Here is a 25,429-nt window from a genome sequence, read left to right as displayed (position 1 = left end):
GGTGTGCTTTGACTTGGACCATACAGTGAATTAGAAATAATGCTCTGCTTTCAAGTACTAATTAAGCATCATTTCCCTTAGCAAAGTAAAGCAGTTACATTGAGAGTAACCAAGGCCATGCCTCCCTTGAGTGGGAGTGAAGAGGAGAGAAGCCAAGGGATAGGTAAATGAGAAGTGGGTTCCTTCTGAAAGCAAGGCATAGGCCTGAGCCCTGCTCACAAGCAGCGCTCCAACAGTCAACTGATGGGCTGTGCTCACCTGTTCTTCCTGAGACAGTACCCTGTGGGTCACTATCTCATTTATTTCCACCCTCCACATTCATACCCCCCAGAGAGTAGTATCCAACACCTGCCTCCACTCCCTCACTCCCCATTCATTCTTCTTAGAAATTGTTATGTAAATAATATATGGATATATATTTTTTTTTAATTTTCTCAATAAATGGGTAAAGAAGTGAAGATTCACCTTCATCTCTTCTCTCCCAATTCCATTCCTCTCTCCAAAGTTATAACCACTTGTTAGCAGTCCGGTGTGTATCCTTTTCAGACCTTAGTCTTAAATAGTCCATAAGAATATAACCCTTTTGTGTGCATGCATTTTCATAAATGGGGTAATATTTTCAGTATTGCTCCAATAATTTCCTTTTTTCTCCTGACAAAATGGAGACCCTTCCCCTCTAGGGCACATACATCATTTACAGTGTGCCAGGCAATGGTGTGAGACTTATGTTTCTCAATCGGACTACCTTAATAATTTCCTAACTGTCCTCCCTACTCCCAGCTTACACCCTCCAATCCATCCCACACACCCCAGTGATTTTATAAAACCCAAATTTTATACTCTTATTCCCCTGATTAAATATTTCATTGACTCCCCACAGCCTTGAGGATAAAGATCAAATTGTTCAGCCTGGTTTACAAGGCCCATCAGAACCCAGGCCCTTCCTACGTGGCTGGCCTTGCTGTTTACCATAACCCTACACTCCAGCCATGCCAAATTATTTGCAGTTTCCAAAACATACCAGACCTGGCACTGTTTCCTTGGCCTTCATGCCTTTATTTGCCTTCCAAGAAAAATTAGTTGAGTTGCAAAACATATATGTAAATAACTAAATGACTTCTGCTGAATGGGGATATTAGCCACACTGCTGTTAAAAGTTGGGTGGAGGGTCTACCAAAATGTTGTAACTTTGATTTAGAATAAAAATCTAAAGCATCACTCTTTGGTGGTAACACCTATTTGCCACCCAGGACCCAGTTCGGCAGTCAGTCCTGTTCCAAGCCTTTTCTGACTTTCCTGTCAGAATTGACTATCCTCCTTGGAATGACCTCACTCTGTTACAACACAAGGACATGACACAAGCAAAGCAGGCATAACATTTTGCATCTCTTCTTGTCCTCCCAGACAACACATGTTTTAAGGGGGTATGGGCCTCTCTTATTGGACTTTTTAATTCCCAGTATCTAATGCAATACATGACAATATATTAGACACCTGTGGTTAAAATACCAAATCAATAAATACATTATTTTTGGACCCGGCCGTCCCCGGCGCTCGCGCGCTCCGGGCCGGCAAGGGTCGCGGCGTGCCTGCACCTGCGCCTGCACCTGCACCTGGGCGGGAGCGGGGGGCGCCGTAGCGACCCAGTCTTTCCTTTAATTTTTCCCTTTCTCGCCCCCACGCAGGCTTTCCGGAAGGTGCTTGCACGGGGGACTCAGCGCTGAAGTGGCCGAGCTGTCGGAAGGGGCCTGAGTGGGCGCTTCGAGGACCCAAGATCAAGGGCCCCTCCCACCCCCCAACCCTTGAATAAGAAACTGAAGCTCCCCCGAGAGGGCAGGGCCCGGGCCCGGGCGCCGTGGCCCAGACCTGGGGAGGCGGGCGTGCCCCGAGCCCGGCCCTGCCAAGCCCTTTGCGCAGGGAGGCAAATCCTGCAGAATTGTCTAAAGCCACAGGGAAAATGGTGGGAAATTCACCGTCGCCATTGTCAGAAAGAGCGATTTATGGCTTTGTTCTTTTCTTAAGCGCCCAATTTGGCTTCATCCTGTATCTTGTGTGGGCATTTATTCCTGAATCTTGGCTAAACTCCTTAGGATTAACCTATTGGCCTCAAAAATACTAGGCAGCTGCATTGCCCGTCTACTTCCTCATTAGTATAGTAATTGGTTACCTACTCTTATTAGGAATAAACATGATGAGTACCTCTCCACTCAACTCCATTCATACAATCACAGATAACTATGCTAAAAATCAACAGCAGAAGAAATACCAAGAAGAGTCCATCCCAGCATTAAGAGATATTCCTATTAGTGAAGTAAACCAAATGTTCTTCTGGCAACTAAATAACTTTATGCCAATAACTAAATTGTATGTAGACTAACAACGAGCATTTACTAAAACTTTTTATGTAATAATTTTGACCATAATTATTTTGACTCTCATACCCAATATTGAAATGTAAACAAAGTAAGTTGATTCTTTTAGATTAAGTTCTATTAATATTATAAAAGATCTTGAGTATTAGTTATTAATGAACAGAATAAAATACTGTATTACCAGATAGCAGCCTTGTTAAAAAAAAATAAGTATCAGTAAAAACAAGTAGTCCCTCCAAAAAAAAAAAAAAAAAAAAACATTATTTTTATTGAGGTAAAACTTGTCAGGTCCCAAGTAATATGTAAGATGAGTTACAAAGATACTGACAACATACCAAGACAAAAAAAAAAAAAAAAAAAGTGTTAAAAATGGTTTTTAAATTAGGCAAACAAATTCAAGTGCTGAAAAATGGTGAAGCCATGATTGAGATTATACATGCAAGGAGCAGACCATGTATTTGGCTTTCTAGAAGCCAATAGCAGGAACAAGTTTCTCAGAGACAGTAAGGTTAAAACAAACTGGCTGTTAAGGAGAAGGGAAGTACTCCTGACACAGTTACCAAAGAGAAATTTTTCCCAAGGGACTCAAAGTGGATACTATGAAGTGAGATAAACAGCAGCTTTAAACACTTCTTAGAATTAACACAGAGATGAGTTTCATACAGGTGTTATACTAAAAAAATCACTCACCATAAGCTAAAGGCTCACACCAACCAACACATTCAAATTGGTTCTCTCACTGCTGGTCAGGCTAAATAGAAGATATACTTTAGTGATTCTAGTGTACTGTCCTTAACATATTTTGGATCATGGACAACTCTGAGAATCTTGATAAAATGCTATGTATCCTCTCGAAAAACACCCTGGCATAATATTTTGCACTTATTTTATTTTATTTTATTATGTTATATTAATCACCATACATTACATCATTAGTTTTTGATGTAGCGTTCCATGATTCATTGTTTGCATATAACACCCAGTGTTCCATGCAGAACGTGCCCTCTTTAATACCCATCACCAGGCTAACCCATCCCCCCACCCCTCTCCCCTCTAGAACCCTCAGTTTGTTTTTCAGAGTCCATCGTCTCTCGTGGTTCTTCCCCTCCCTTTCCCCCCCTTCATTCTTCCCTTCCTACTACCTTCTTCTTTTTTTTTTAAACATATAATGTATTATTTGTTTCAGAGGTACAGGTCTGTGATTCAACAGTCCTACACAATTCACAGTGCTCACCATAGCCCACACCCTCCCCAATGTCCATCACCCAGCCACCCCATCCCTCCCACCCCCACCACTCCAGCAACCCTCAGTTTGTTTCCTGAGATTAAGAATTGGAATCATGGAGGGCGCCTGGGTGGCTCAGTTGGTTAAGCGACTGCCTTCGGCTCAGGTCATGATCCTGGAGTCCCTGGATCGAGTCCCACAGCATCAGCCTCCCTGCTCGGCAGGGAGCCTGCTTCTGCCTCTGACCCCCCCCCTCTCATGTGCTCTCTCTCTCATTCTCTCTGTCTCAAATAAATAAATAAAATCTTTAAAAAAAAAAAGAATTGGAATCATGGAAACCTAAAGTTCGTCCATGGATGGACCCCTTAGGTTAGACTCTCCAACCTGGAGTAAAGCTATACTATATATCCTTGAGTGAGGCTTCCATAAATATTATTCCCCACAGCAGGTCTTTTAAAAGGTTCTGCTCTCTGCCCTACCTAGAGAGCAGGACCAGATGCTTTAACTGTCAGCCATGGTTGGAGTTAGGCTCCTTCTGGAAAAACAGAGGTGCCTAACTCCGCTTCTGGAGGTGAGACCCGTGGGTAAGGCCAAAGTTCTTCAGAATCCTACCACATAAAATCTCTACAGTTCTACGTCATTAAACAAGGCCAAAAATAATTTAAGCCTGGAAAATATGCAATGTAGGTATAATCAAACAGATTTTTTTCTTCTAATCTCATTAAAACACTCAAAGAATATCCAACTTTGAGTAATGTAATTTCCTGAAGTGACTTTCAAGAAAAATTACTTTTGCAAAACATGTATGTAAATAAATAAATGAATTCTCCTATTATACAGGAAGATTAGCTACATTGCTGTTAAAAGTTGGGTGGAGGGTCTCACCAAAATTATAACTTTGATTTATAAAAGTATCAACTTTGGTGGTAATTAGATAATACAGTCAGCTATTAAGAATACTTTTAGATCATAACAATAAATCCCTATGACCAATTTTCTTTATCTTCTTTTTTTTTTTTTTATCTTCCTGTTCATTAAAAGTGAAGGGGTTCATGGGCCCTGGCTTAACAAGCCCAAACATGAAAAACTCTAGACTCTTTCCCAAAGAAAACACACTTCTTTTGTAAAAGGTTGGTATGAAAAATTCAGTCAGGAGAGAGAAAAAATGGCAGTGGAGTAGGAGGACCCTAGGCTCCCCTTGTCCCATGAATACAACCAGATAACTATCAAATCATCCTAAATACCCCAGAAATTGGCCTGAAGACTGGCAGAACAAACTCCACAACTAAAGGTAGAGAAGAGGACACAGCATAGGAAGTGCAGAGACATGGTTTGGGAGAGAAATGGAGGATCGTGGCCAATGGGGTGGGGAGGGAGTCACAGTAGTAGAGAAGGGCGAGAGACAGATGAACACACAGGGGAACCCAAGGGGAAAACGACTCACCACAGCAATTGGCTTGGAAAACAATTTCATGAGTTCTTGCAACCAGTGGGACTTAAAGCCTGCAGTTTTAAAGGTCAGCATGCTTGGCTCTGGGAGAGGTCAGAAGGCACTGTACTGCTCTTGGAGAAAAGGCAGGGCAAACAGCTTATGGACATACAGCATGGGAACAGCGATCTTAAGAGCACCTGGGGCACACACAGGGAGGTTAGTTGCTTATCTCAGAGCATGTCCCAGAGAAGCAGCATTCACAGAGAGGCGCCTCAAGAAACAAAGGAACCGCGAGGTACCCGTTTCCTCCCCAGCCACCTTCAGGAACGAGCACAGCTCAGACACTGGCTACCTAACTTGCTTACACCAAGCCCCACCCCGCTGTAGTGGAACCACCCCTCCCAATCACACTTGCCTCAGTCCGAGCACAGCAGACCCCCTTCGCCAGAAGACCGGCCCAAACCCCTGCCCACACCACGGCTCCTGACAGGGGTATTTTGCAGGGCCTCAGTTCGGCAGTGGTGGTGACAGGTCTCATTTCACAAATACAACAAGCATACCTACTTAAAACGCACCACCTTCAGGCCGGGGGCCAAACACTGCCCACAACAGACACAGAAAGCCTCTGCAGACTAGTGGCCTGAGGATGAAGCAGCCAAGACACAACAGCAGAGCACATGCAGCACACACTAGACACACTCCTGGAAGTGCCAGACCTTGGGGAGCAGGGGCCAGTACATGGCAGGGCACTCTAGGACCTCTTCTTCATAAGGTCATTACCCTCAAGAGCGGGAGATGTAGCTGACTTTCCTAACACAAATAAACATGCAAAGAGACTAATTAGATAAAACAAGACAGATAAATTCATCCCAAACGAAAGAACAGGGCAAGGCCATGACCAGAGATGTAAGTGAAAAAGCTATAAGTCACATGCCTGATAGAGAATTTAAAGTAATGATCATAAGGACACTCAGACAAAAGAGCGGAAAACATGAGTAAGACCCATAACACAGAGATAAGGAGTAACATAGCAGACATAAAAGGCACAAAAATGAAATGAGAAACATGCTTGATGGAAAGAACAGCAGGCTGGAAGAAGCCGAGGAATGAATTAAAAACCTACAAGACAGAGTACTAGAAAGTAATCAAGGTGAACAAAAGAGAGAAAAAAGAATTATGCAAAATGAAAATAGGCCTAGAGAATTCAGTGTCTCCATCAAGCGTAATAACATTTGCATTATAGGAGTCCCAGAAGAAGAGAGAGAGAAGGGAGCAGAGAATTTATTTGAAGAAATAATAGCCGAAAAATTCCATAATCTGGGGGAGAAAACAGATATCCCAATCCAGGAGGCACAGAGAACTCCCATCAAAATCAACAAAAGCAGACCCATACAAAGACATATTGTAATTAAATTGCCAAATTATAGTGATAAAGAATAAAACTTAAAAGCAGCAAGACAAAAGACAGTAACTTATAAGGGAAAACCCGTAAGGCTGACAGGAGGTTTTTCAGCAGAAACTTGGCAAGCCAGAAGGCAATAGCATGAATGGGGAAAATATGCAGCCAAGAATATTCTACCCAGCAAAGCCCTCATTTAGAACACACAGATACAGTTTCCCAGATAAACAAATACTGAAGGAGTTCATGACCACTAAGCCAACCCTGTAATAAATATTAAAAGGATCTCTGAGTGGAAAGGAGAAACTAAAAGTGACAGCATAAGGTAGAAAACATAAAAGCAGTAAAAAAAAAAAAAAAAAGTGAATATTTATGTAAAAAAAATCAGTCAAGAAAGTCACAAAATAAAAGGATATAAAATATAACAGCATATACCTAAAACATGGAGAGGAGAGGTGTAAAGAATGGGTTCAAACTTAAATGACCATCTACTTAATGTAGACTGCTATATGCAGAAGTTATATACAAACCTAAGGATAACCATATATCAAAAACCACTAACAAATATGCAAAAAATAAGGAGAAAGAAATCCAGTTATATCACTAAAGAAAATCAGCAAACCATGAGAAAGACAAGAAAGGATCAGAAAAGATCTTCAGAAACAACCACAAAACAAATAATAAAATGACAATAAATACACATCTATCAATAATTCCTTTGAATATAAATGGACTAAATGCTCCAATCAAAAGACATAAGGTGACAGAATGGATAAAAAAAAAACAAGACCCATTTATATGCTGCCTACAAAAGACTTATTTGAGCCCTAAAGACACCTGCAGACTGAAAGTGAGGGGGTGGAGAAACATCTATCATGCAGGTGGATGTCAAAAGAAAGCTGGAGTAGCAATACTTATATCAGACAAAATGAACTTTGTTATTTTTTTTAAAGCTTTTATTTCTTTATTTGGCAGAGAGAGAAAACACAAGCAGGGGGAGCAACAGTGGGAGAGGGAGAAGCAGGCTCCCTGCCGAGCAAGGAGCCCAACGTGGGACTCAATCCCAGGACCCTGGGATCATGACCCGAGCCAAAGGCAGATGCCCAACCATCTGAGCCACCCAGGTACCCCACAGTAGACTTTAAAACAAAGACTGTAACAAGAGACAAGGAAGGACACTATATAATAATAAAGAGGACAATCCAACAAGGTACAAAAATTGTAAATATTTATGCACCCAACACAGGAGCACCCAAACACAGAAAACAATTAAAAACAAACATAAAGGATCTAACCGATAATAATACAATAAGAGTAGGAGACTTTAATATCCCACTTATATCAATACACAGAACATCTAAACAGAAAATCAAGGGAACAACTGCTTTGAATGACACCCTGAACCAAAAGAATTTAACAGATATATTTAGAACATTCCATCCTAAAACAGCAGAATACACATTCTTTTCAAGTGTACATGGAACACTTGCCCATAAAACAAGCCTCAACAAATTCAAGAAGATTGAAATCATACCATGCATATTTTCTAACCGCTACAAGAAGTCAACCACAAGAAAAAAATCTGGAAAGACCACATATACATGGAGGTTAAATAACATCCCACCAAACAATGAATGGGTCAACCAGGAAATAAAGAAGAAACAAAACAGTACATGGAAACAAATGAAAATGAAAACACAACCATCTAAAACATCTGCGATGCAGCAAAAGCAGTTCTAAGAGGCAAGTTTATAGAAATATAGGCCTACCTCAAGAAGTAAGAAAAATCTCAAATAGACAACCTAACCTAATACCTTAAGGAGCCATAAAAAGAAAAAAAACAAAAAAACTAATACCAGCAGAAGGAAGGAATAAAGATCAGAGCAGAAATAAATGATATAGAAACTAAAAAAATAATAGAACAGATGAATGAACCAGGAGCTAGTTTTTTGAGAAAATCAATAAAATTGATAAACCTCTAGACAGATTTACCATGAAAAACAGAGAAAGGACTCAAATAAAATTACAAATGAGAGAGGAGAGATAACAACAAACACTCCAGAAATGCAATCATAAGAGAATATTATGAAAAACTATATGCCAACAAATTGTACAACCAAGAAGAGATGGATAAAGTCCTAGAAACATATATACTACCAAAACTGAAACAGGAAGAAATAGAAAATTTGAACAGATTGATAACCAGGAAAGAAAATGAGTCAGTAATCAAAAAAACTCCCAACAAACAAAAGTCCAGGAACAGATGGCTTCCCAGGGGAATTCTACCAAATATTTAAAGAAGAATTAATACCTATTCTTAAGCTATTCCAAAAAATAGAAAACTTCCAAATTTATTCTATGAGGCCAGAATTACCCTGATACCAAAGCCAGATAAAGACACCACTAAAAAAGAGAACTACAGGCCAATATCCCTGATGAATACAGATGCAAAAATTCTCAAGAAAATACTAGCAAACCAAATTCAACAATATATTAAAAAAATCATTCACCATGATCAAGTGGAATATATTACTGGGTTGCAAGGGTGGTTCAATATTTGCAAATTGATCAATGTGATACATCATACCAATAAAAGAACCATATGATTATTTCAATAGACATAGAAAAAGCATTTAACAAAGTACAATATCCATTCATGAGGAAAATCCTCAACAAAGTAGGTTAGAGGGAACATACCTCAACATAATAAAGGCCACGTATGAAAAACCCACAGCTAACATCATTGTCAATGGGGAAAAACTGAGAGCTTTTTCCCTAAGGTCAGCAACAAGACAAGGACATCCACTCTCATAGTATTGGAAGTCCTAGCCACAGCAGTCAGACAACAGAAAGAAATAAAAGGCATCCAAATCCATAAGGAAGAAGTAAAACTTCCACTATTGGCAGATGATGTGATACTGTATATAGAAAATCCTAAAGACTCCACCAAAAAACTGCTAAAACTGATAAACGAATTCAGTAAAGTTGCAGGATACAAAATCAATGTACAGATACCTGTTGCATTTCTATACACCAATAATGAAGAAGCAAAAAGAGAAATTAAGAAAACAATCCCATTTACAATTGTACCCAAAATAATAAGATACCAAGAAATAAACCTAACCATAGAGGTGAAAGACCTGTACTCTGAAAACTAAAAAACACTGATGAAAGAAGTGAAAGATGACACAAAGAAATGGGAAGACAATACATGCTCACTGAATGGAAGAATATTGTTAAAATGTCCATATTACCCAAAGTAATCTATACATTTAATGAAATCCATATCAAAATACCCATAGCATTTTTCACAGAACCAAAACAAACAATCCTAAAATTTGTGTGGAACCACAAAAGACCCCAAATAGCCAAAGCAATCTTGGGGAAAAAAAAGCAAAGCCGGAGGTATCACAATTCTGAACTTCAAATTCTATTACAAAGCTGTAGTCATCAAAACTGTACAGCACTGGCACAAAAACAGACACATCAATCAAACAGAATAGAAAACCCAGAAATAAACCCACAATTATATGGTCAATTAATCTTTAACAAAGCAGGAAAGAACATCCAGTGGGAAAAAAGACTGTCTCTTCAACAAATAATGTTGGGAAAACTGGATAGCAACATACAAAAAATGAAACTGGACCACTTTCTTACACCATACACAAAAAATAAATTCAAAACGGATGAAAGACCTAAATGTGAGACCTGAAACCATGAAAATCCTAGAAGAGAACATAGGGAATAACTTCTTTGACATCAGCTATAAAACTTCTTTCTAGATATATCTCCTGAGGCAAAGGACACAAAAGCAAAAATAAACTATTGGGACTACATCAAAATAAAAAGCTTCTGCACAGTGAAGGAAACAATCAACAAAAGTAAAAGGCAACCAATGGAATGGGAGAAGATATTTACAATGACATAGCTGATAAAGCGTTAATATCCAAAATATACTCATACAAAAGAACTTATATAACTTAATACCCACAAATCATCCAATTAAAAAATGGACATAAGACATGAATAGACATTTCTCCAAAGACATACAGATGGCCAACAGATACATGAAGATTCTCATCATCTCTTATCATCAGGGAAATGCAAATCAAAACCACAATGAGATATCACCTCATACCTGTCAGAATGGCTAAAATTAAAAAATACAAACAACAGAAGTTGGAGTGGATGTGGAGAAAAAGGAACCCTCATGCTGTTGGTGGGTATGCAAACTGGTGCAGCCACTGTGGAAAACAGTATGGAGGTTTCTCCAAAAGTTAAAAATAGAATCACCACCTGATCCAGTAATTCCACTACTGGATATTTACAGAAGAATACAAAACACTAATTCAAAGGGATACATGCACCCCTAATGTTTATAGCAGCATGATTTACATTAGCCAAGATATGGAAGCAGCTCAAGTGTCCATCAGTTGATGGACTGATAAAGAAAATGTGGTGTGTGTGTGTGTGTGTGTGTGTGTACACACAATGGAATATTATTCAGCCTTAAAATGAATGAAATCTTGCTGTTTGCAACAATGGATGGAGCTAGAGTATAATGCTAAGAGAATTGAGTCATAGAAAGACAAATACCATATGATTTCATTCATATGTGGAATTTAAGAAATAAAACAAACAAGAAAGGGGAAAAAAGAGAGAGACAAATCAAGAAACAGACTCTAACTGTAGAGAACAAACTGATGGTCACCAGAGGGGAGGTGGGTGAGGGATGGTGAAATAGGTGATGGGGGTTAAGGAAGAAGTGCACTTGTCATAATGAGCACAGGGTGATGTACGGAAGTGCTGAATCACTATATTGTACACCTGAAAATGTTATAACAATGTATGTTACTGGAATTAAAATAAAAACTTAAAAAACAGTATAAATATTATAAAACCTGAAAAAAAATAGGTCAGATAGCCCAGTGAAATCAACATATCAAGCTTATGCATGTTACTATTCTTCTATTATTTTACCCTATATACTATTTATTGTGTTTTCTTTTCTCAGTATTCTCAAGCCTCTTGGGATTTTTTTTAACAAGGACCTACATTAAGCTTACTACCTGTCTCTAGTTTCCAGAAAACATCTTTATTCCACTTTTTGATATCTATGACAAGTACCCATCTGCTGGTAAATTTCCTATTCTCTATGATTCTACAGACTTTCAACAGTTCCCACATCTGTAAGTAATGTGTGTACCAGGGGTTGGGCCCTTTCAAGTCCATATGTTTCACAGAGGAGAGGAATAACATGATCAGAGCTGGTCTTCAGAAAGATTACTCTGCCTGAATTATATCTCACCGCCCCCCAAATTCATACGTTTAAGCCCTAACTCCCACTACCTCAGAAATGACCGTATTTGGAGACCAGGCTTCTAGAGAGGTGGTTAAGTTAAAATGAGGTCATTAGAGACGGCCCTAACCCAACCTGGCTGGTGTCTTTTATAAGACGAACTTTGTGTGTGCACAGAAGGATGACCAAGTGAAGAGGCAGCAAGAAGGCAGCCATCCGCTAACCAAGGAGGATCCTCAGAAGATAAGAAACCTACAGACACCTTGATCTTGGACTTGTAGCCTCCAGAACTATGAGAAAATAGATTTCTGTTGCTTGAGCCACTCAGTCCATGGCATTTCGTTATGGCAGCCCTAGCAGACTCATACAGATGGGATGGGTTAGCAGGCAGTTGCAACAGGCAGGGACAGAACCAGGGCAGCTGCGACAAGGTACGGAGACCAACGCGAGTGTAGAAGACATTGCATAACTGAAATGCATAGGGCTTGAGAAAAGGATGTGAGCACTGAGGAAGATGAAGAGTACACATTTGCTCCAAGAGATGGGCCCGGCTGGCAAGAAAGATGGTGATACTGTTTAAAATATTGCGGAGTCGGAAAAGGGGGGCAAAGTGATTTCAAGGAAAGAGTTGTTTAATTTTAGATATATTTCTGGATGTGTCTGGTTAAGTGCTTTCTTTCTTTTTTTTTTTTTTAAAGATTTTATTTATTTATTTGAGAGAGAGAGAATGAGAGAGAGCAAGCACATGAGAGGGGGGAGGGTCAGAGGGAGAAGCAGACTCCCTGCCGAGCAGGGAGCCCGATGCGGGACTCGATCCCGGGACTCCAGGATCATGACCTGAGCCGAAGGCAGTCGCTTAACCGACTGAGCCACCCAGGCGCCCAAATGCTTTCTTGACATGTCTTTGTCGATCTTGGTCTTTATTTCTTCACACAGCAGACACCAAAAAAAACTACTGATGGACCAGATTAAAAGAAGAAGTTTTTAAATGAAATGGAAGATTAAAATAAAATAGGTCCAACTATATCTGCTTTTGGAGGGTTGGTTTTTAGTCTTATATCATGTGTTCTTAAATAGTGAGCCTATCTCAAATTTCCTTGAAAGGAGCTAACTTTTATTTATTTATTTTTTAAAGATTTCATTTATTTATTTGACAGAGAGAGACAGTGAGAGAGGGAACACAAGCAGGGGCAGTAGGAGAGAGAAAAGCAGGCTTCCCGCCGAGCAGGGAGCCCAACTTTGCTGGGACCATGACCTGAGCAGAAGGCAGACGCTTAACGACTGAGCCACCCAGGCGCCCCAGGAACTAACTTTTAAAACACCCTTTCAGTTATTCTCTTTGCACTTTCTGTAAGCCCCAGCTTATCCTGCATTTTAATCTTCCAGACCCTATCTTCAAGGTTCATTCCATTCTTTTTTTTTTTTTAGATTTTTTTTTTTTAATTCATTCGAGACACAGAGACACAGAGAGAGAGCACGAGCAGGGGGAGAAGCAGAGGGAGGGGGAGAAGCAGGCTCCCCACTGAGCAGGGAGCCCGATGTGGGGCTCGATCCCAGGACCCTGGGATCATGACCTGAGCCAAAGGCAGATGCTTAACCATCTGAGCCACCCAGGTGCCCCAAGGTTCATTCCGTTCTTATATAGTATTTACCTTTAATTATGTACTAGTCTATTTTTGTACATGCATTTAAAAATCTTTGAGTTCTTCAGAAAACAATCCCTAAATTTCAAGGAATTGTTTTATTTGTTTAAAGACTTAATTTATTTATTGCAAGAAAGAGAGAGTGAGAGCACAAGCAGGGGGAGCCACAGAAGGAGAGGGAGAAGCAGACCCCCCGCTGAGCAGGGAGCCCAATGCAGGACTCGATCCCAGAACCCTGGGATCATGGCCAGAGCCGAAGGCAGACACTTGACTGAGCCACCCAAGCACCCAAGGAATTGTTTTATATTAAATGACTAATATTTTCTAAACAACAATAATGCAATAAAATCGTGGGAGAAAAGATGGCAGAAACCTTAACTTTGCTGGACATGGCAAAGCCTCTGGGAAGAGTTTAAATTCTTTTTTTAAATTGCTCTGTTCAAATTTCTGCTACATTGTCTATCTAGAATTCTGACCATGAATCCGCATTCTAAACACCAAGAAGTCTAGAAGTTTTAATTCATTACATGTCACAAAGAGATCATGTTTTGAAAAGGTAATACCAAAACTGTATTACCTATAAACGAGGTTAATGATACTTGTGCTTCATAAGCTTGTATGCAATCAAGATTAAACATATTATTTGTACAGCTGACATAGAGCATATTCTCAAGAATTTCATTCATTCACTCAAAAAATACTCTGTAAATACCAAGGTCCTAGGAATATAGAGATGAAGGTCAAACAACTGGCCCTCCCTCTCCTGCCCTGTGCAGAGACTTTGCCTATCACTACAGCAATCTCCCTAGGCATCTGGCCAAGGTTGGACAGATCCCATGAATACTTTGTGGCTTTAATACCCTCACCACAAAATAATCTGTGCCTCACTTTTCCCACCGTGTAGCAGCCGAAAGAGTTGCTGTAATTCATCATTTTTTAATCCAACATTTACTGTATATGTCCTCTTTACATATAGTATCTCTATTAAACCAGTTAGCAAGACTGTCTTCCCAGTTTTGCTTGCATTATATTCCCATTACTAAATTACTGAGTTTAGAGTAATGTAAAAATATAAGTATGTAAAAAGAACTTCTAAAACTTAGAAACACACTCAGAGTATTTCTTTTTTCACATAATTTTTTGGATAAACGCTTTACCCCCAAAGAAGATAAGGAAATAAGGTTAATTAATCTTATATTTAAAGATTAAAGACTCTGAGAAAGGCTCTCCAAACTTCTGTTTCTAATAAGAATTAACAAAAGAGGACCAACCGTGCAAAATGCAAGATTATACCATCCCAGATCATAATTTCCAAGATTAAAGAGACTTTCTTTCCTTGAATCCCCATCTAATTCAAGTAGCCATTGACCAGTAAGTAAATGACACCTTCCCCCAACACACATACACCATCTTCAAATGAGTCAAAGCTAGAAATAGCTATAAGGAGAAAGATCAAATTACACAGGAGAATGAAAAAAAAATCTAGGCAAGAAAACTAATATAATTAATAGATGGGGGGATTGGAGGTGTTAGATTAGAAGTTACATGTTATTAAGCAGTAAATAAATTAACTATTTCTAATTCAAGACAAAGACTGTTCATCAACTGATACATTTCAAAAAGTAATTTTTTAAATGGAGGTATTATATGATTCTGTTACTCTCTTCCATTTTCTATTTCTGGAATGACCACTGAAAAACCTATGAATTGTTTTCTATTTGTAAAATGATTCAGCTTAGAAAGGAGTAGAATAAGACTGGTCATTCAACAATTTCTCCCACCCACCGTTACAGACATCACATCACAAAGACTGTGACTCACTTTGTCATACAATTTCTGTCCTTTTAAGAGTTTTAAGATTGTGGTAATGAATTTTGGCTCATAAATCTGAACATTAGGATTAAACTATTTGTGCCATTCCCTCACAGCCAAAAAGGATACTAACAATGGTACCAGATAGTTCTTAATCCTAATTTCTAAAATGATTCACTGGTCTTAGACTTGAGAGAGAGAGGTTTAAGGATTTTTTTTTTTTTTAAGATTTTATTTATTTATTTGACAGAGAGAGAGAGAGCGAGCAGGAACACAAGCAAGGGGAGTGAGAGAGGGAGAAGCAGGCTTCCCTCGGAGCAGGGAGCCCGATGCGGGGCTCGATCCCAGGACCTGGAATCATGACCTGAGCTGAAGGCAGACGCTTAACCGACTGAGCCACCCAGGTGCCCCAAGAGAGAGGTTTAAGGATTAACGTGTCTGATTCAAGTATGAATTGTCAGATCTGTACTCATTTAGAGGATTAGAACTAGTTCTAGAATTGGCGAGAAATATTGATGTTATTCAATAGCTGAAAAGAAAAACTTCCATCATAAAAAGTAATCCCAATAAATGATTATGTTTTACCATTATTACTTCTTTTGAATACTGTGAAAGGTGTCTGCGGAAAGAACTACAGTGATGCTGCATTCAATTTATCGCCTTTACATGCCTCATACTGAAGTATTTATGTTTATTTATTTAAAGTTCTAGCTCGTTCTACAAATATTGATTGAACCCCTTCATAGGCTTCAGCCTGGTCAGTCATTCAGGAAATGGAGTGAAAAGGATCTGGGATGAATCAATTCAGTCTCAGACCCTCAGAGAAGAAAAGAGAGTAAGAGATTGCTAGGTAATGTCTGTATTTTTTTTAATTTATTTAATTTATTTTTAATTTATTTACTTTTAATTTATTTTTTATTTTTTATATATTTTTAAAAGATTTTATTTATGTATTTGAGAGAGACAGCGAGAGAGGGAACACAAGCAGGGGGAGTGGGAGAGGGAGAAGCAGACTCCCCACTGAGCAGGGAGCCCGATGTGGGGCTCGATCCCAGGACCCTGGGATCATGACCTGAGCCGAAGGCAAACCCTTAACGACTAAGCCACCCAGGAGCCCCTGATTTTTTTTGTTTTAAACCCTTCCCAACTAGGAATTTCCAATAACATTAGGGGACATGAAATTAAAACACATCAAACTATTAGAAGCATGTGGGAAAGGAAAGATGGTCCAGGATGGTGTGAAAGAAAGGTGGCCTGAAGCACGATTCGGACTAGGATAAGGTAAAAGGATTGAGAGGACTTTCCAGCTCAAGGAAACAGCAGATTAAAGTGAAGAGGAGGAGGATGTGAGAAGGTCAGAACGGAAGTGAGAAGCCTCGGCTAATTTGTCAGGTGCTTGTAGAATTTAACAAACACTCTTTGAGTGGCCACCATGCATGAGGTCAGATACAAAAAGTCTATCCCAGGGGCGCCTGGGTGGCTCAGTCGTTAAGCATCTGCCTTTGGCTCAGGTCATGATCCCAGGGTCCTGGGATCGAGTCCTGCATCGGGCTCCCTGCTCCTTGGGAGCCTGCTTCTCCCTCTGCCTCTCTCTCTCGGTCTCTCATGAATAAATAAATAAAATCTTTAAAAAAAAAAGTCTATCCCAGTCCTTGCCCAGTCCAATGAGCTCAGTCCCACTGCTGGAGAGAAACACATCAACAATGTCCAATAACAGAAATCATCAGGTTCCGAAGTAGAATATGTACCAAGCACTATGGGGAAAACAGAGATAAAACAATTTTCCCTGGGAAGGTAGGGAACGTCTCACAAAGGAGAAGATTGCTGAGCTAGGTCTTAAAAGATTTTTGAAGAGAAAGGTGGGAATGGAAAGAGAGGAATTGATAGGAAAAAGAATTTTCCAAAAACAAGGCTCACATAAGCAAAGGCCAGTCATTGTAACAGTGACGGTCTGTCAGATGAGAGACTATAATTAAGGAAGAGCACCGGCAGCATCAGGAGAGTATGGACGGTAAATCGTGGGAAATAAGACTGAGCAGACAGATCACATTTGAAAAGGGAAGTCAGATGGGGTCTGGTTGTAGGTAAGTAAAGGGAAGGGGAAATCAAAAGACAGGGCCAAGAAAACTCACTAAGGCAGGGAAGACTCCGAGGTGTCTAGCTTTGAAGACCAGAAGAATAATTTCACTACAAACAGAAATTTGGTAGAAAGGGGTGCTAGTTTGAGAAAAAGATGTTAAGTTCTTTTTTTATGCATTTTGAGTTGAGACTATGGTGGTTTATCTGTCCTTCAAGCAGGGGGAAACACAGTCCTAACACAGAGATGGGAAATCGGGGACTGAGACAGTCTATAAATGATCTGCTGAAGGAACAGGAGTAAACAGAAAGAAGAGTAGAGGGCCCAAAACAGAGCCTTGGGGAATATGAAAGCAAAAGACTAAAAAGATGAGAACCCAGAAGAAAGGACAGCTGGATGGGTGAGAAAACCAAGTTGATGTGGTGTAACAGAAGCCAAAGAATTCTCAAGAAGATAAAGGCAGGAAATAATATCAAGTGCCAAATTGTAGGGTGTCAAGTATCAAGTAGGCTGTCAAATAGGGTGACAAATTGGATGAGGCCACATGTGTGAAGTTAAAAAGAGAAGAGAAGAGGGGCGCCTGGGTGGCTCAGACGGTTAAGCGTCTGCCTTCAGCTCAGGTCATGATCCCAGGGTGCTGGGATCGAGCCCTGCATAGGGCTCCCTGCTCCACAGGAAGCCTGCTTCTTCCTCTCCCTCTGCCTGCTGTTTCCCCTGCTTGTACATTCTCTCTGTCAAAAATAAATAAAATCTTTAAAAAAAAAAAAAAAAGAGAAAAGAAGACAAAGTAGAAGAGAGCACAGGATACCAGGATATTGGCCACAAAAGAATGAACAAACAATGCACAGCACACCTAAGTAATTTTATACCACATAGTACATGATAAAAAAAAATCCAAAATGCTTCTTAAAGAAAACCAAATTCCTAACAAGTTTAAACTATTGATCCCGAAAAATGACTCAACTTTCTATACAGATTACTCTAAGAAATGTTAATAGCCAGCCTCTAAGATTCCCAAATACTTTTCAAATATAACTTTGTTACATATAATCATCTTCATTAAGAGACTGACCAAGTGTCTAAATGTATGCATTACTACACCAAGAGAACAACAAACCTCAACTAAGCTTTCTACAGCATAGGGCCCATGAGCAGTGATTACACAGGGTGGGTGGTCCACACAAAATGTTTTCATCAGCAGCTGACATTTAGTAAGCACTCCCTGAGGAAAAGGTCCTAAGGCTTTATGATGCTTATTTATATGGAGAATTCCTGGTTCCTACCCTAAGGTGCTGGCATCTTCTCAAAGTGCCTAAATGAGGAACTGAGAACAACGTATTCAGAGAATCTAGCCAGATCATTACTACTCTGTACAAATTTCCTTTAAGGAAAAAACAACACAAACACTTCTTTCTTGACTCATTTTACTGTTTAATTATAAGTTTCAACTACAAATTAATGTATAGCTTAATTTAAATAATTAAAGAGAGGTACCCAGGTGGCTCAGTTGTTAAGCGTCTGCTTTGGCTCAGGTCATGATCCCGGGGTCCTGGGATCGAGCCTCGCATCAGGCTCCCTGCTCTGTGGGAAACCTGCTTCTCCCTCTCCCTCTGCTGTTAACCCTGTCAGATAAATAAAATCCTTTTTAAAAAATTTAATTAAATTATAAATTAAACAGGAAAATTTCTTTCAATAGTTCAATTACACTGGGAACTTCCTCCTCATTTTTATCATCTCTGGAATATCTTAAAAATCTGGAAAACTTTCACTTCAGGATTCTACAGAATAATTCCATCTAGAGGGTAAGTTAATATGGGGAAGTGAGTAGCCCTTTGAAAATATAAACACACATGCACTACAGATTTCTGTAAATGAATAAGCAAGCATTAAGGATACACTGGTCAAAAGTCACCTTGCACAGGAAGAGTGACAGAGGACAGCTGGGATGAGACATAAATTAAACACTGAATATTGGCTGTCTGTTGCCTCCAGGTCCTCCAAATTTCTTCAAACTAAAAATATCCTACAGGAATTTAGAATGGGACTAGTCTGGCTTCTAAGAACCGGTCTACGGCTCAAGAGGTAAAGTTCCCTGGGAGTCACCACTTGTAGTCTTCCCCTAAATTTCTGGGGGTATAAATAACCTAGCTTAGAGGAGGAGTTTGATAGCAAAAGAGAACACAATAGCGAATCTAACAATGGATACAACAAGGAAACACTGCAAAGCATGCTGCCACAACTGCATTTCCTAATGATATAATCTTCCAAATGATTTTACAAACAATCAAGCATTAAATATTTATTGAGCATTGATAGCATTTACAAGACCAGCTCTCGGATCTCAGAGTGCAGAAAATGACCAGCTCAAAAACAAGCGAAACAAAATATATTTGCTTGGGCAGAATATAGTCATGGGGTTCAGGTTTTTGCCCTGAATGTGCTGATTTGCCTTGTTCCAGTTCATGTCTTCAGCTCTTACCCCAGGCCTGCCTTCTAATAGATGTGTGCTACAGGACAAAGGGGCCCAAGCAGGGTTTTTGGAAAATCAACAAATACTGGAATTTGGAAAAACAAGCAAAGGCCATGGCACATGTGTAGTTATTATCCTGTTGTACAGGCATCTTGTGGTTGAAAAATAACAGTTCCAATGATGCAAGATCTAAAAATTACCTTTTTCAGTATCACAGATGGTCATTTCTGAGAATCAATGCGTGGATGAATAAAGTCAATTTTATAATTATATAAAGAATGATTTGTGTTTTATTACATCTGTAATGTTTTATTTTCAATTTAAACTTAAAAATCATGGCCATCCATTCAAAATGGTATCAAATCTAAGTGAGAATACTTAGAACGCCATTGTTACACCATTGTCAAAGTCTAATTACATACTGGCCATTTTATAAACACAAGGAGAGCCCTCAGGCTGTGTCACAAGGAGCTACCTACCGCCTTTTCTACACTGAAGTCACTTGGCATCAAACACTTCTTAAAAGGCTTCTAAGGTGTGGTAATATCTATGACTCATGAATTGTCCTTTCATTGCTGTACCAATTACATGATTTCCATGATTAAATGAGCTATTAGATTCTTACTTCATTTGTTTACTGCACATAAATAGCATTACAGTAAACACTGTGTTTATTAAGGCAAATTCGTGGCATCCACTTGCCAGATATTACCCAAAAAAGATGGCGGGAGAGAATCTAGTATCACTGCATCAATAGTGCTATTTATATGAAGGAAGAGAAGAAAGGTGACTTTATCCCATACCCAAGGAACACAACTAGAGGCAACCTGTGGACTAGTAAGAACTCCACTCCACACTTGGCCACAGTGCTAAGAAATGGAGGAAGCCCACAAAGGGGGGGCCCTGGAGGGTGCTCTTGGGACTGAATGGAAGAGTGTAGTGAGGCTGGGGGAGGGCAGGAAGAGAAGGCAAGGGCCCAGGTGGGCAAGAAGCTCACTCAGGATGATCACTGGGTAAACCAGCAGATGAACTCAGGTCATCAGTTACTGTTCTGAACCTCAATCCTCTCTTCTATAAAACAAGATCAGTGAACTACAAGGTCTGACGCCTCCCTCTGAATTTCACAAGCCCTTGTTTTTATGACTGGAATTGCATGGAATACGCGCCGTGGCAAAGGGCACGGGTGTCAGGAGGGCCAGGATCCCATCCCTGCTCCACACAGGAGTGGGCAGGTCCCCCTGCCTTTCCAAGTCTCAGTGTCCGCTGGAGCCTGGAAGCAGAGAAGTACGGCAAACAGGCCGCCACCTCCTAGAAGCCCAAGGGTAGAAACAGCACGGCTACTACCGCCATTTTTTCCTAAATAAGAGCATCTGGAACACATTTAATGCTAAACTGTCCATAAGCAGCATACATTTCACTCACTGCTCTCCAGCACATGGTGTATGTACGTGCTCTTTGGGATAAAATGTTCTTTCTTCTGAAGTTTTTACATGGTTCACGGCTTTAAAGTATATACTTAATGTTACACGATCCCATGGGCATTTGAAGAGGTCAATCAAAACATCTAGGACACCACAAGTAAGCTGGGTGAGCAGTACACACACTGGAGAAACATAGACTCTGTCACCACATCTTGCTTTTATCAAAATTCTCATGTCAAAAGAAAGTTACTCCAGGACTATGAAGAAAGTGCAGGAAAATCAGCCCTGTCAAGTGAGAACAGCACAGAAGAATACCCAGGTGTGAAGCAAAAGTGACCTTCAACAACACTGAGAAGTTGGAAAATTGATGTTCAGTCATCTTCCTCCTCCCCTTTTATTTCTACCTCTGCCCTCCCTGCCCCACACCTCCCTGCCCTGTCTCTCTTTCAGCACCTGAGCCACACCCCTCACACCTAACCAGCACCCCACATTTATACCATCCCTCCCTAAATTCCAGTCCTAGTCAGCTATGGGGGAAGAAATTATACTCACAACTTAACTCACACTAAATGTTAAAATCTGATGACTGAACTGTTCTTTCCAAAGGCATTTGGATTTTAGAAGACATCTGGGCAAAAAATGTTAATGCCAAAGTAATAAACCTCTGAGAGATTTTCAGGTCAACTGGACAAAACCGTTTGAGGAATGAGGCCATGGGTTGTTCAACTTTTCAAATAGGTCTGGATATCTGAGCCATAATTTAGTGGGAAATTATGCCAACCATTAACTCTGCTTTTCTTTCTTCACGTTTTCTTGTCAGTCTTATTTGTTTGGGTAATGGAGGAGATGTGGTTGGGAAGATATTGTTATATCATGTACATAATCATCTTTTTCTTGTGTCTTTCCCATCAGTCTTACCCTGCTTTGGTCAACTATCAGTACATCTTTTACATGCCAGAAAAATATACTGTACTTAAACTTATGTCCAGGTTGAGCTACACAGACGTGGTCTAAATTCATCATTTTAGGTTTTTATTCTTGTCAGCCTATTGCCTGGTAAAAGATGATTTTTTAAAAAATCCCTATCTTCCACAAATTTGGATGAGTATTCTACTCTTCACTCTCAACATGCTGTCTTTAGCTAGTTATCAAGTTGGCAGGACTCTCAACCTTAGCACAATTAACATTTGGGGTCAGGAAATTTTTTGCTGGGGATAATGGAGGTATCCTGGGCATTGTAGGATGGTTAACAGCATCCCTGGCCTCTACCTACTAGGTACTAGCAGCACTATTCCAAATATCAACCAAAAGTGTCTCCAGGCCTTGCCAAATGTTGGGGGTGAGGGGCAGGGGCAAAATCGCTGCCCTTTGAGAACCAGTGAGTTAAAAGAAGATTATGAAAAACTCATAGTTGGGAAGAAAAATTTAACAGCTGTTATTACAAGGGTGGTAGTGTGCTACGCAATTCAGAATTATCCTCATTCACTAGTCCCTATACCATTTTATTCTAAAGGAAAGAGTATCAAAAGCTTCAAAGAAAAAAAGAAATGATTCTGCAATTAATGAAGTGTCTTAAAAAAAGGACTAGGGGAAGCCCCACCATGAACCTCATCTGGAGGAGAGTTCTTCTGTCTTCTAGTCATAGAACATGCTCCTTTTTTATTACAGTTTGTGCTACTAGAAAAGAACAAAACTACTTATGCACCTGACCGTAATCAGCTGTGTGGACCTAGAAGACAACTGCAAAAAAAACTTCAAACACAATGTTTAAAACTTAATTTTGTGAAACCTATTCAAGTTACTAAAATAGAGAAATAGCACTAACCCATAGATATTGGGTTACAAGTATCTTTTCAGTTTTACTGGATAATATAAGTGGTTGATAAAATTTAAAAATTACGGCAGGCCTGAAAAAAAAACTAGACCTGCATCTTTTGCTTGTTGTTATTTTGGAATCAATAAAGACCCAAGTAATATAAAAGCACATTTCTCATTCATCAACCCAGGTTTGATGGCAAAGCTTTGGCCTCGTCCTCCGTCACCTCACAGGTGTGAATGACATTCCATCAGCATCCTATGATAAAGAGGTAACTACTGGGGAGTGAAGCTCTGCCCCTGGGCAGATTCTTCACCTGAAACCCAGGAAGGAAGGCCAAACACAGAGCTTTTAAAACGGAGGTCTCACCTACACTTACAGGATGACAGTTAAAATATACTGATTCTCTTTCAGATTCTGCCAGTGTTGTTAATCAGCCCATTTTATGCCCTTTTCCTCCTCTACTTTATAGACCAGTTGGTCTCAAAGGGTGGTCCCAGGTCAGCAGCACCTGGGAACTTGACAGAGATGCAAATCATCAGGCCCCACTCCAGACCTAAGGAATCAAACTCTGGGAGACAAGGTTCAGCAGTGTGTTATAGCCCCCCAGGTGATTCTAATGCACCCCTCAAGTTTGAGAACCAGTAACTGCAGGCCAGTGTTATTTCTATAGCCACAAATAGATGTGTGTGTGTTTTTTTACAGAACAGGAAAGTGTACACTAGTGAAAGGAGTCCTCCGCGCACTTTATATAAATTCTAATTTGATCCTCAAACCTGATGCAAGGTAGACGTTACCCCCACTTTAGGTATGAGGAAACAGGCTCAAGGTCCCAAAGCTAATAACTGCAGGTGGAAGATTAAAGTTTTTGCAGCTTCTGTCACTATTAAAACAAAAGTGTGTCGCACTTTATTAACAAAGTCCATATCTTTTGCTCTGAAAGCTTTCGGCAATTAGGAAAAAAAAAAACAGAAATAAATGGGTGAGAGCAGTGTGCCCGCTGGCTCGGATCCTACCAAGTCGGAGTTTCGGGGCACGACTCTGGGAAGGTATTTTTCCAATAAAGAGCACTTAATTCAGCTTCGGTCCCTCCGTCTTTGTCCGCGGGACTGCGCGCCCCCAGCACAGAAGGGATTGGAACTTCAGGGTGGGGACCCAGGCGGCATCTCCGCGAGCCCGCTCACCTCTCCGCCGCCAGCATCCCCTAAGCAACAGGTTGTGCGCGCGAAGGGAGCCCGCCGGCCAGGCCCGGGCACCCTGCGGCTCTGGCCCAGGGGACCTGGTTTCCCAGGGGAAAGTGGCACACTCCGAGGCCGGGGGAAGTGTCTAACCCGGCACCGCAGCTCCGGGGGAGGAGGGGCGAGTGGTGAACCCGAAACCGCCGAGGGCTGCGCGGAAAGAAACCACACGTCCCGCTAAGGTCGGAGTGAAGAGAAGGAAGAAGCTGGAATGGAGGGGTGGGGGAAGAACCACAGGAGATGGAAATGGGATGGGGGAGGAGGAGCCGGCCAGCACTCACTGTGAGGATCGCTCTTCTCCCGGACCCCGTCCACTCGGCCATCGGGGTGGATGCGCAGGAAGAAGCCCCCGTTTTTGCAGTACAGCCGCTTGGGGTCCTTGAAGTGGCCGGGCGGGAAGGCGCCGCTGCCGCCGTCCTCAGGCAGGGCGGGCAGCGTGGTGATGCTCCCGGCTGCCATGGCCCCACCGGGGCTCTGCCGGGGTCCCCGCGCCCCTGGAGTGGCGCGGGGAGCCGCCGCCCCTCGGCCCCGGCCCCGGCCCCGGCCCCCGACCCGGCCCGGGGCACGGCCCCGGCCCCGGCCCCGGCCCCGGCCCCCCAGCCTCCCGCCCGGCAGCGCGCGGCCGCGCCCGCGGGCCCCCAGCCTCGAGCCGCTCGGCCGCTCCCCTCCCCGGCTGTCCGAGTGCGCGGTGCGCCGGGGGCTCGGGGGCTGGGGTTTAGCGCCGGGTGTCTCCGCGGCCGCCGCGCTCGGGAGGGCCGCCTGCCCTCGCTGCAGCGCCCGGGATCCGGCAGCACCGCGGGCACCGCATCCGCTGGTCTGGCACCGGCCGGGCCGCGGCGTCACATCTTCTACATCTCCACCCCCGAATGCCCACACCCCCCCACGCCCCCGGCCCTCCTCCCTTCCTGCGCGCCACCCCCTACTCGCTCGGGGCTTTCTGGGGCCGCCTCTGGGTCGGAAGCTTTGGCCGCAGCACGCAAGCGCGCGACATCAGTCCCGGCGGGGAGCCCAACGCCGCCGGGGCCGGGGGGGGGGTGCGGAGGGCGAGCACGAGGCGACCGCAGAGGCCTCCGCAGCTCTAGGGGTTCGACCCCGGCTACGTTCCCCAGAAGTCGCCCCAGCCCAACGCTGCGCCATCCAGGCCACGTTTGGTCTTCCTCCACGCTGCGGAGCTTTTGCTGTGCAACTAGCCGTGACTCCACTTTGAAACGTTTAAATGCAACTT

At 41.7% G+C, this 25,429-nt stretch overlaps 1 protein-coding gene and 1 pseudogene across 3 annotated transcripts in view; one reads left to right on the top strand and one right to left on the bottom strand.

The window, feature by feature from the left end:
• Positions 1-25,089, bottom strand: part of FGF2 (fibroblast growth factor 2) — a 70,923-nt gene extending 45,834 nt beyond the window's left edge. Inside the window, exon 1 of one of the 3 annotated variants that reach the window (XM_045881741.3) lies at positions 24,486-25,089. In XM_045881741.3, the coding sequence (XP_045737697.2) occupies positions 24,486-24,663 (178 nt within the window). In that variant the 5' untranslated portion in view covers positions 24,664-25,089. The remainder of the gene's footprint in view (positions 1-24,485) is intronic. The other 2 variants (XM_064585025.1, XM_064585024.1) reach the window with 2 other exon arrangements.
• On the top strand, positions 1,927-2,377 carry LOC123847703 (phosphatidylinositol N-acetylglucosaminyltransferase subunit P-like; annotated as a pseudogene).
• Positions 25,090-25,429: the final 340 nt, after the last annotated feature.

The sequence above is a fragment of the Mirounga angustirostris genome, unplaced genomic scaffold, assembly GCF_029215605.1.
Source record: "Mirounga angustirostris isolate CCGP_5_RB_7025 unplaced genomic scaffold, mMirAng1.0.hap1 SCAF_2, whole genome shotgun sequence".
NCBI lineage: Eukaryota > Metazoa > Chordata > Mammalia > Carnivora > Phocidae > Mirounga > Mirounga angustirostris.
Note: the sequence above shows the minus strand (reverse complement) of the source record. Positions and strands in the feature narration are given on the sequence as shown.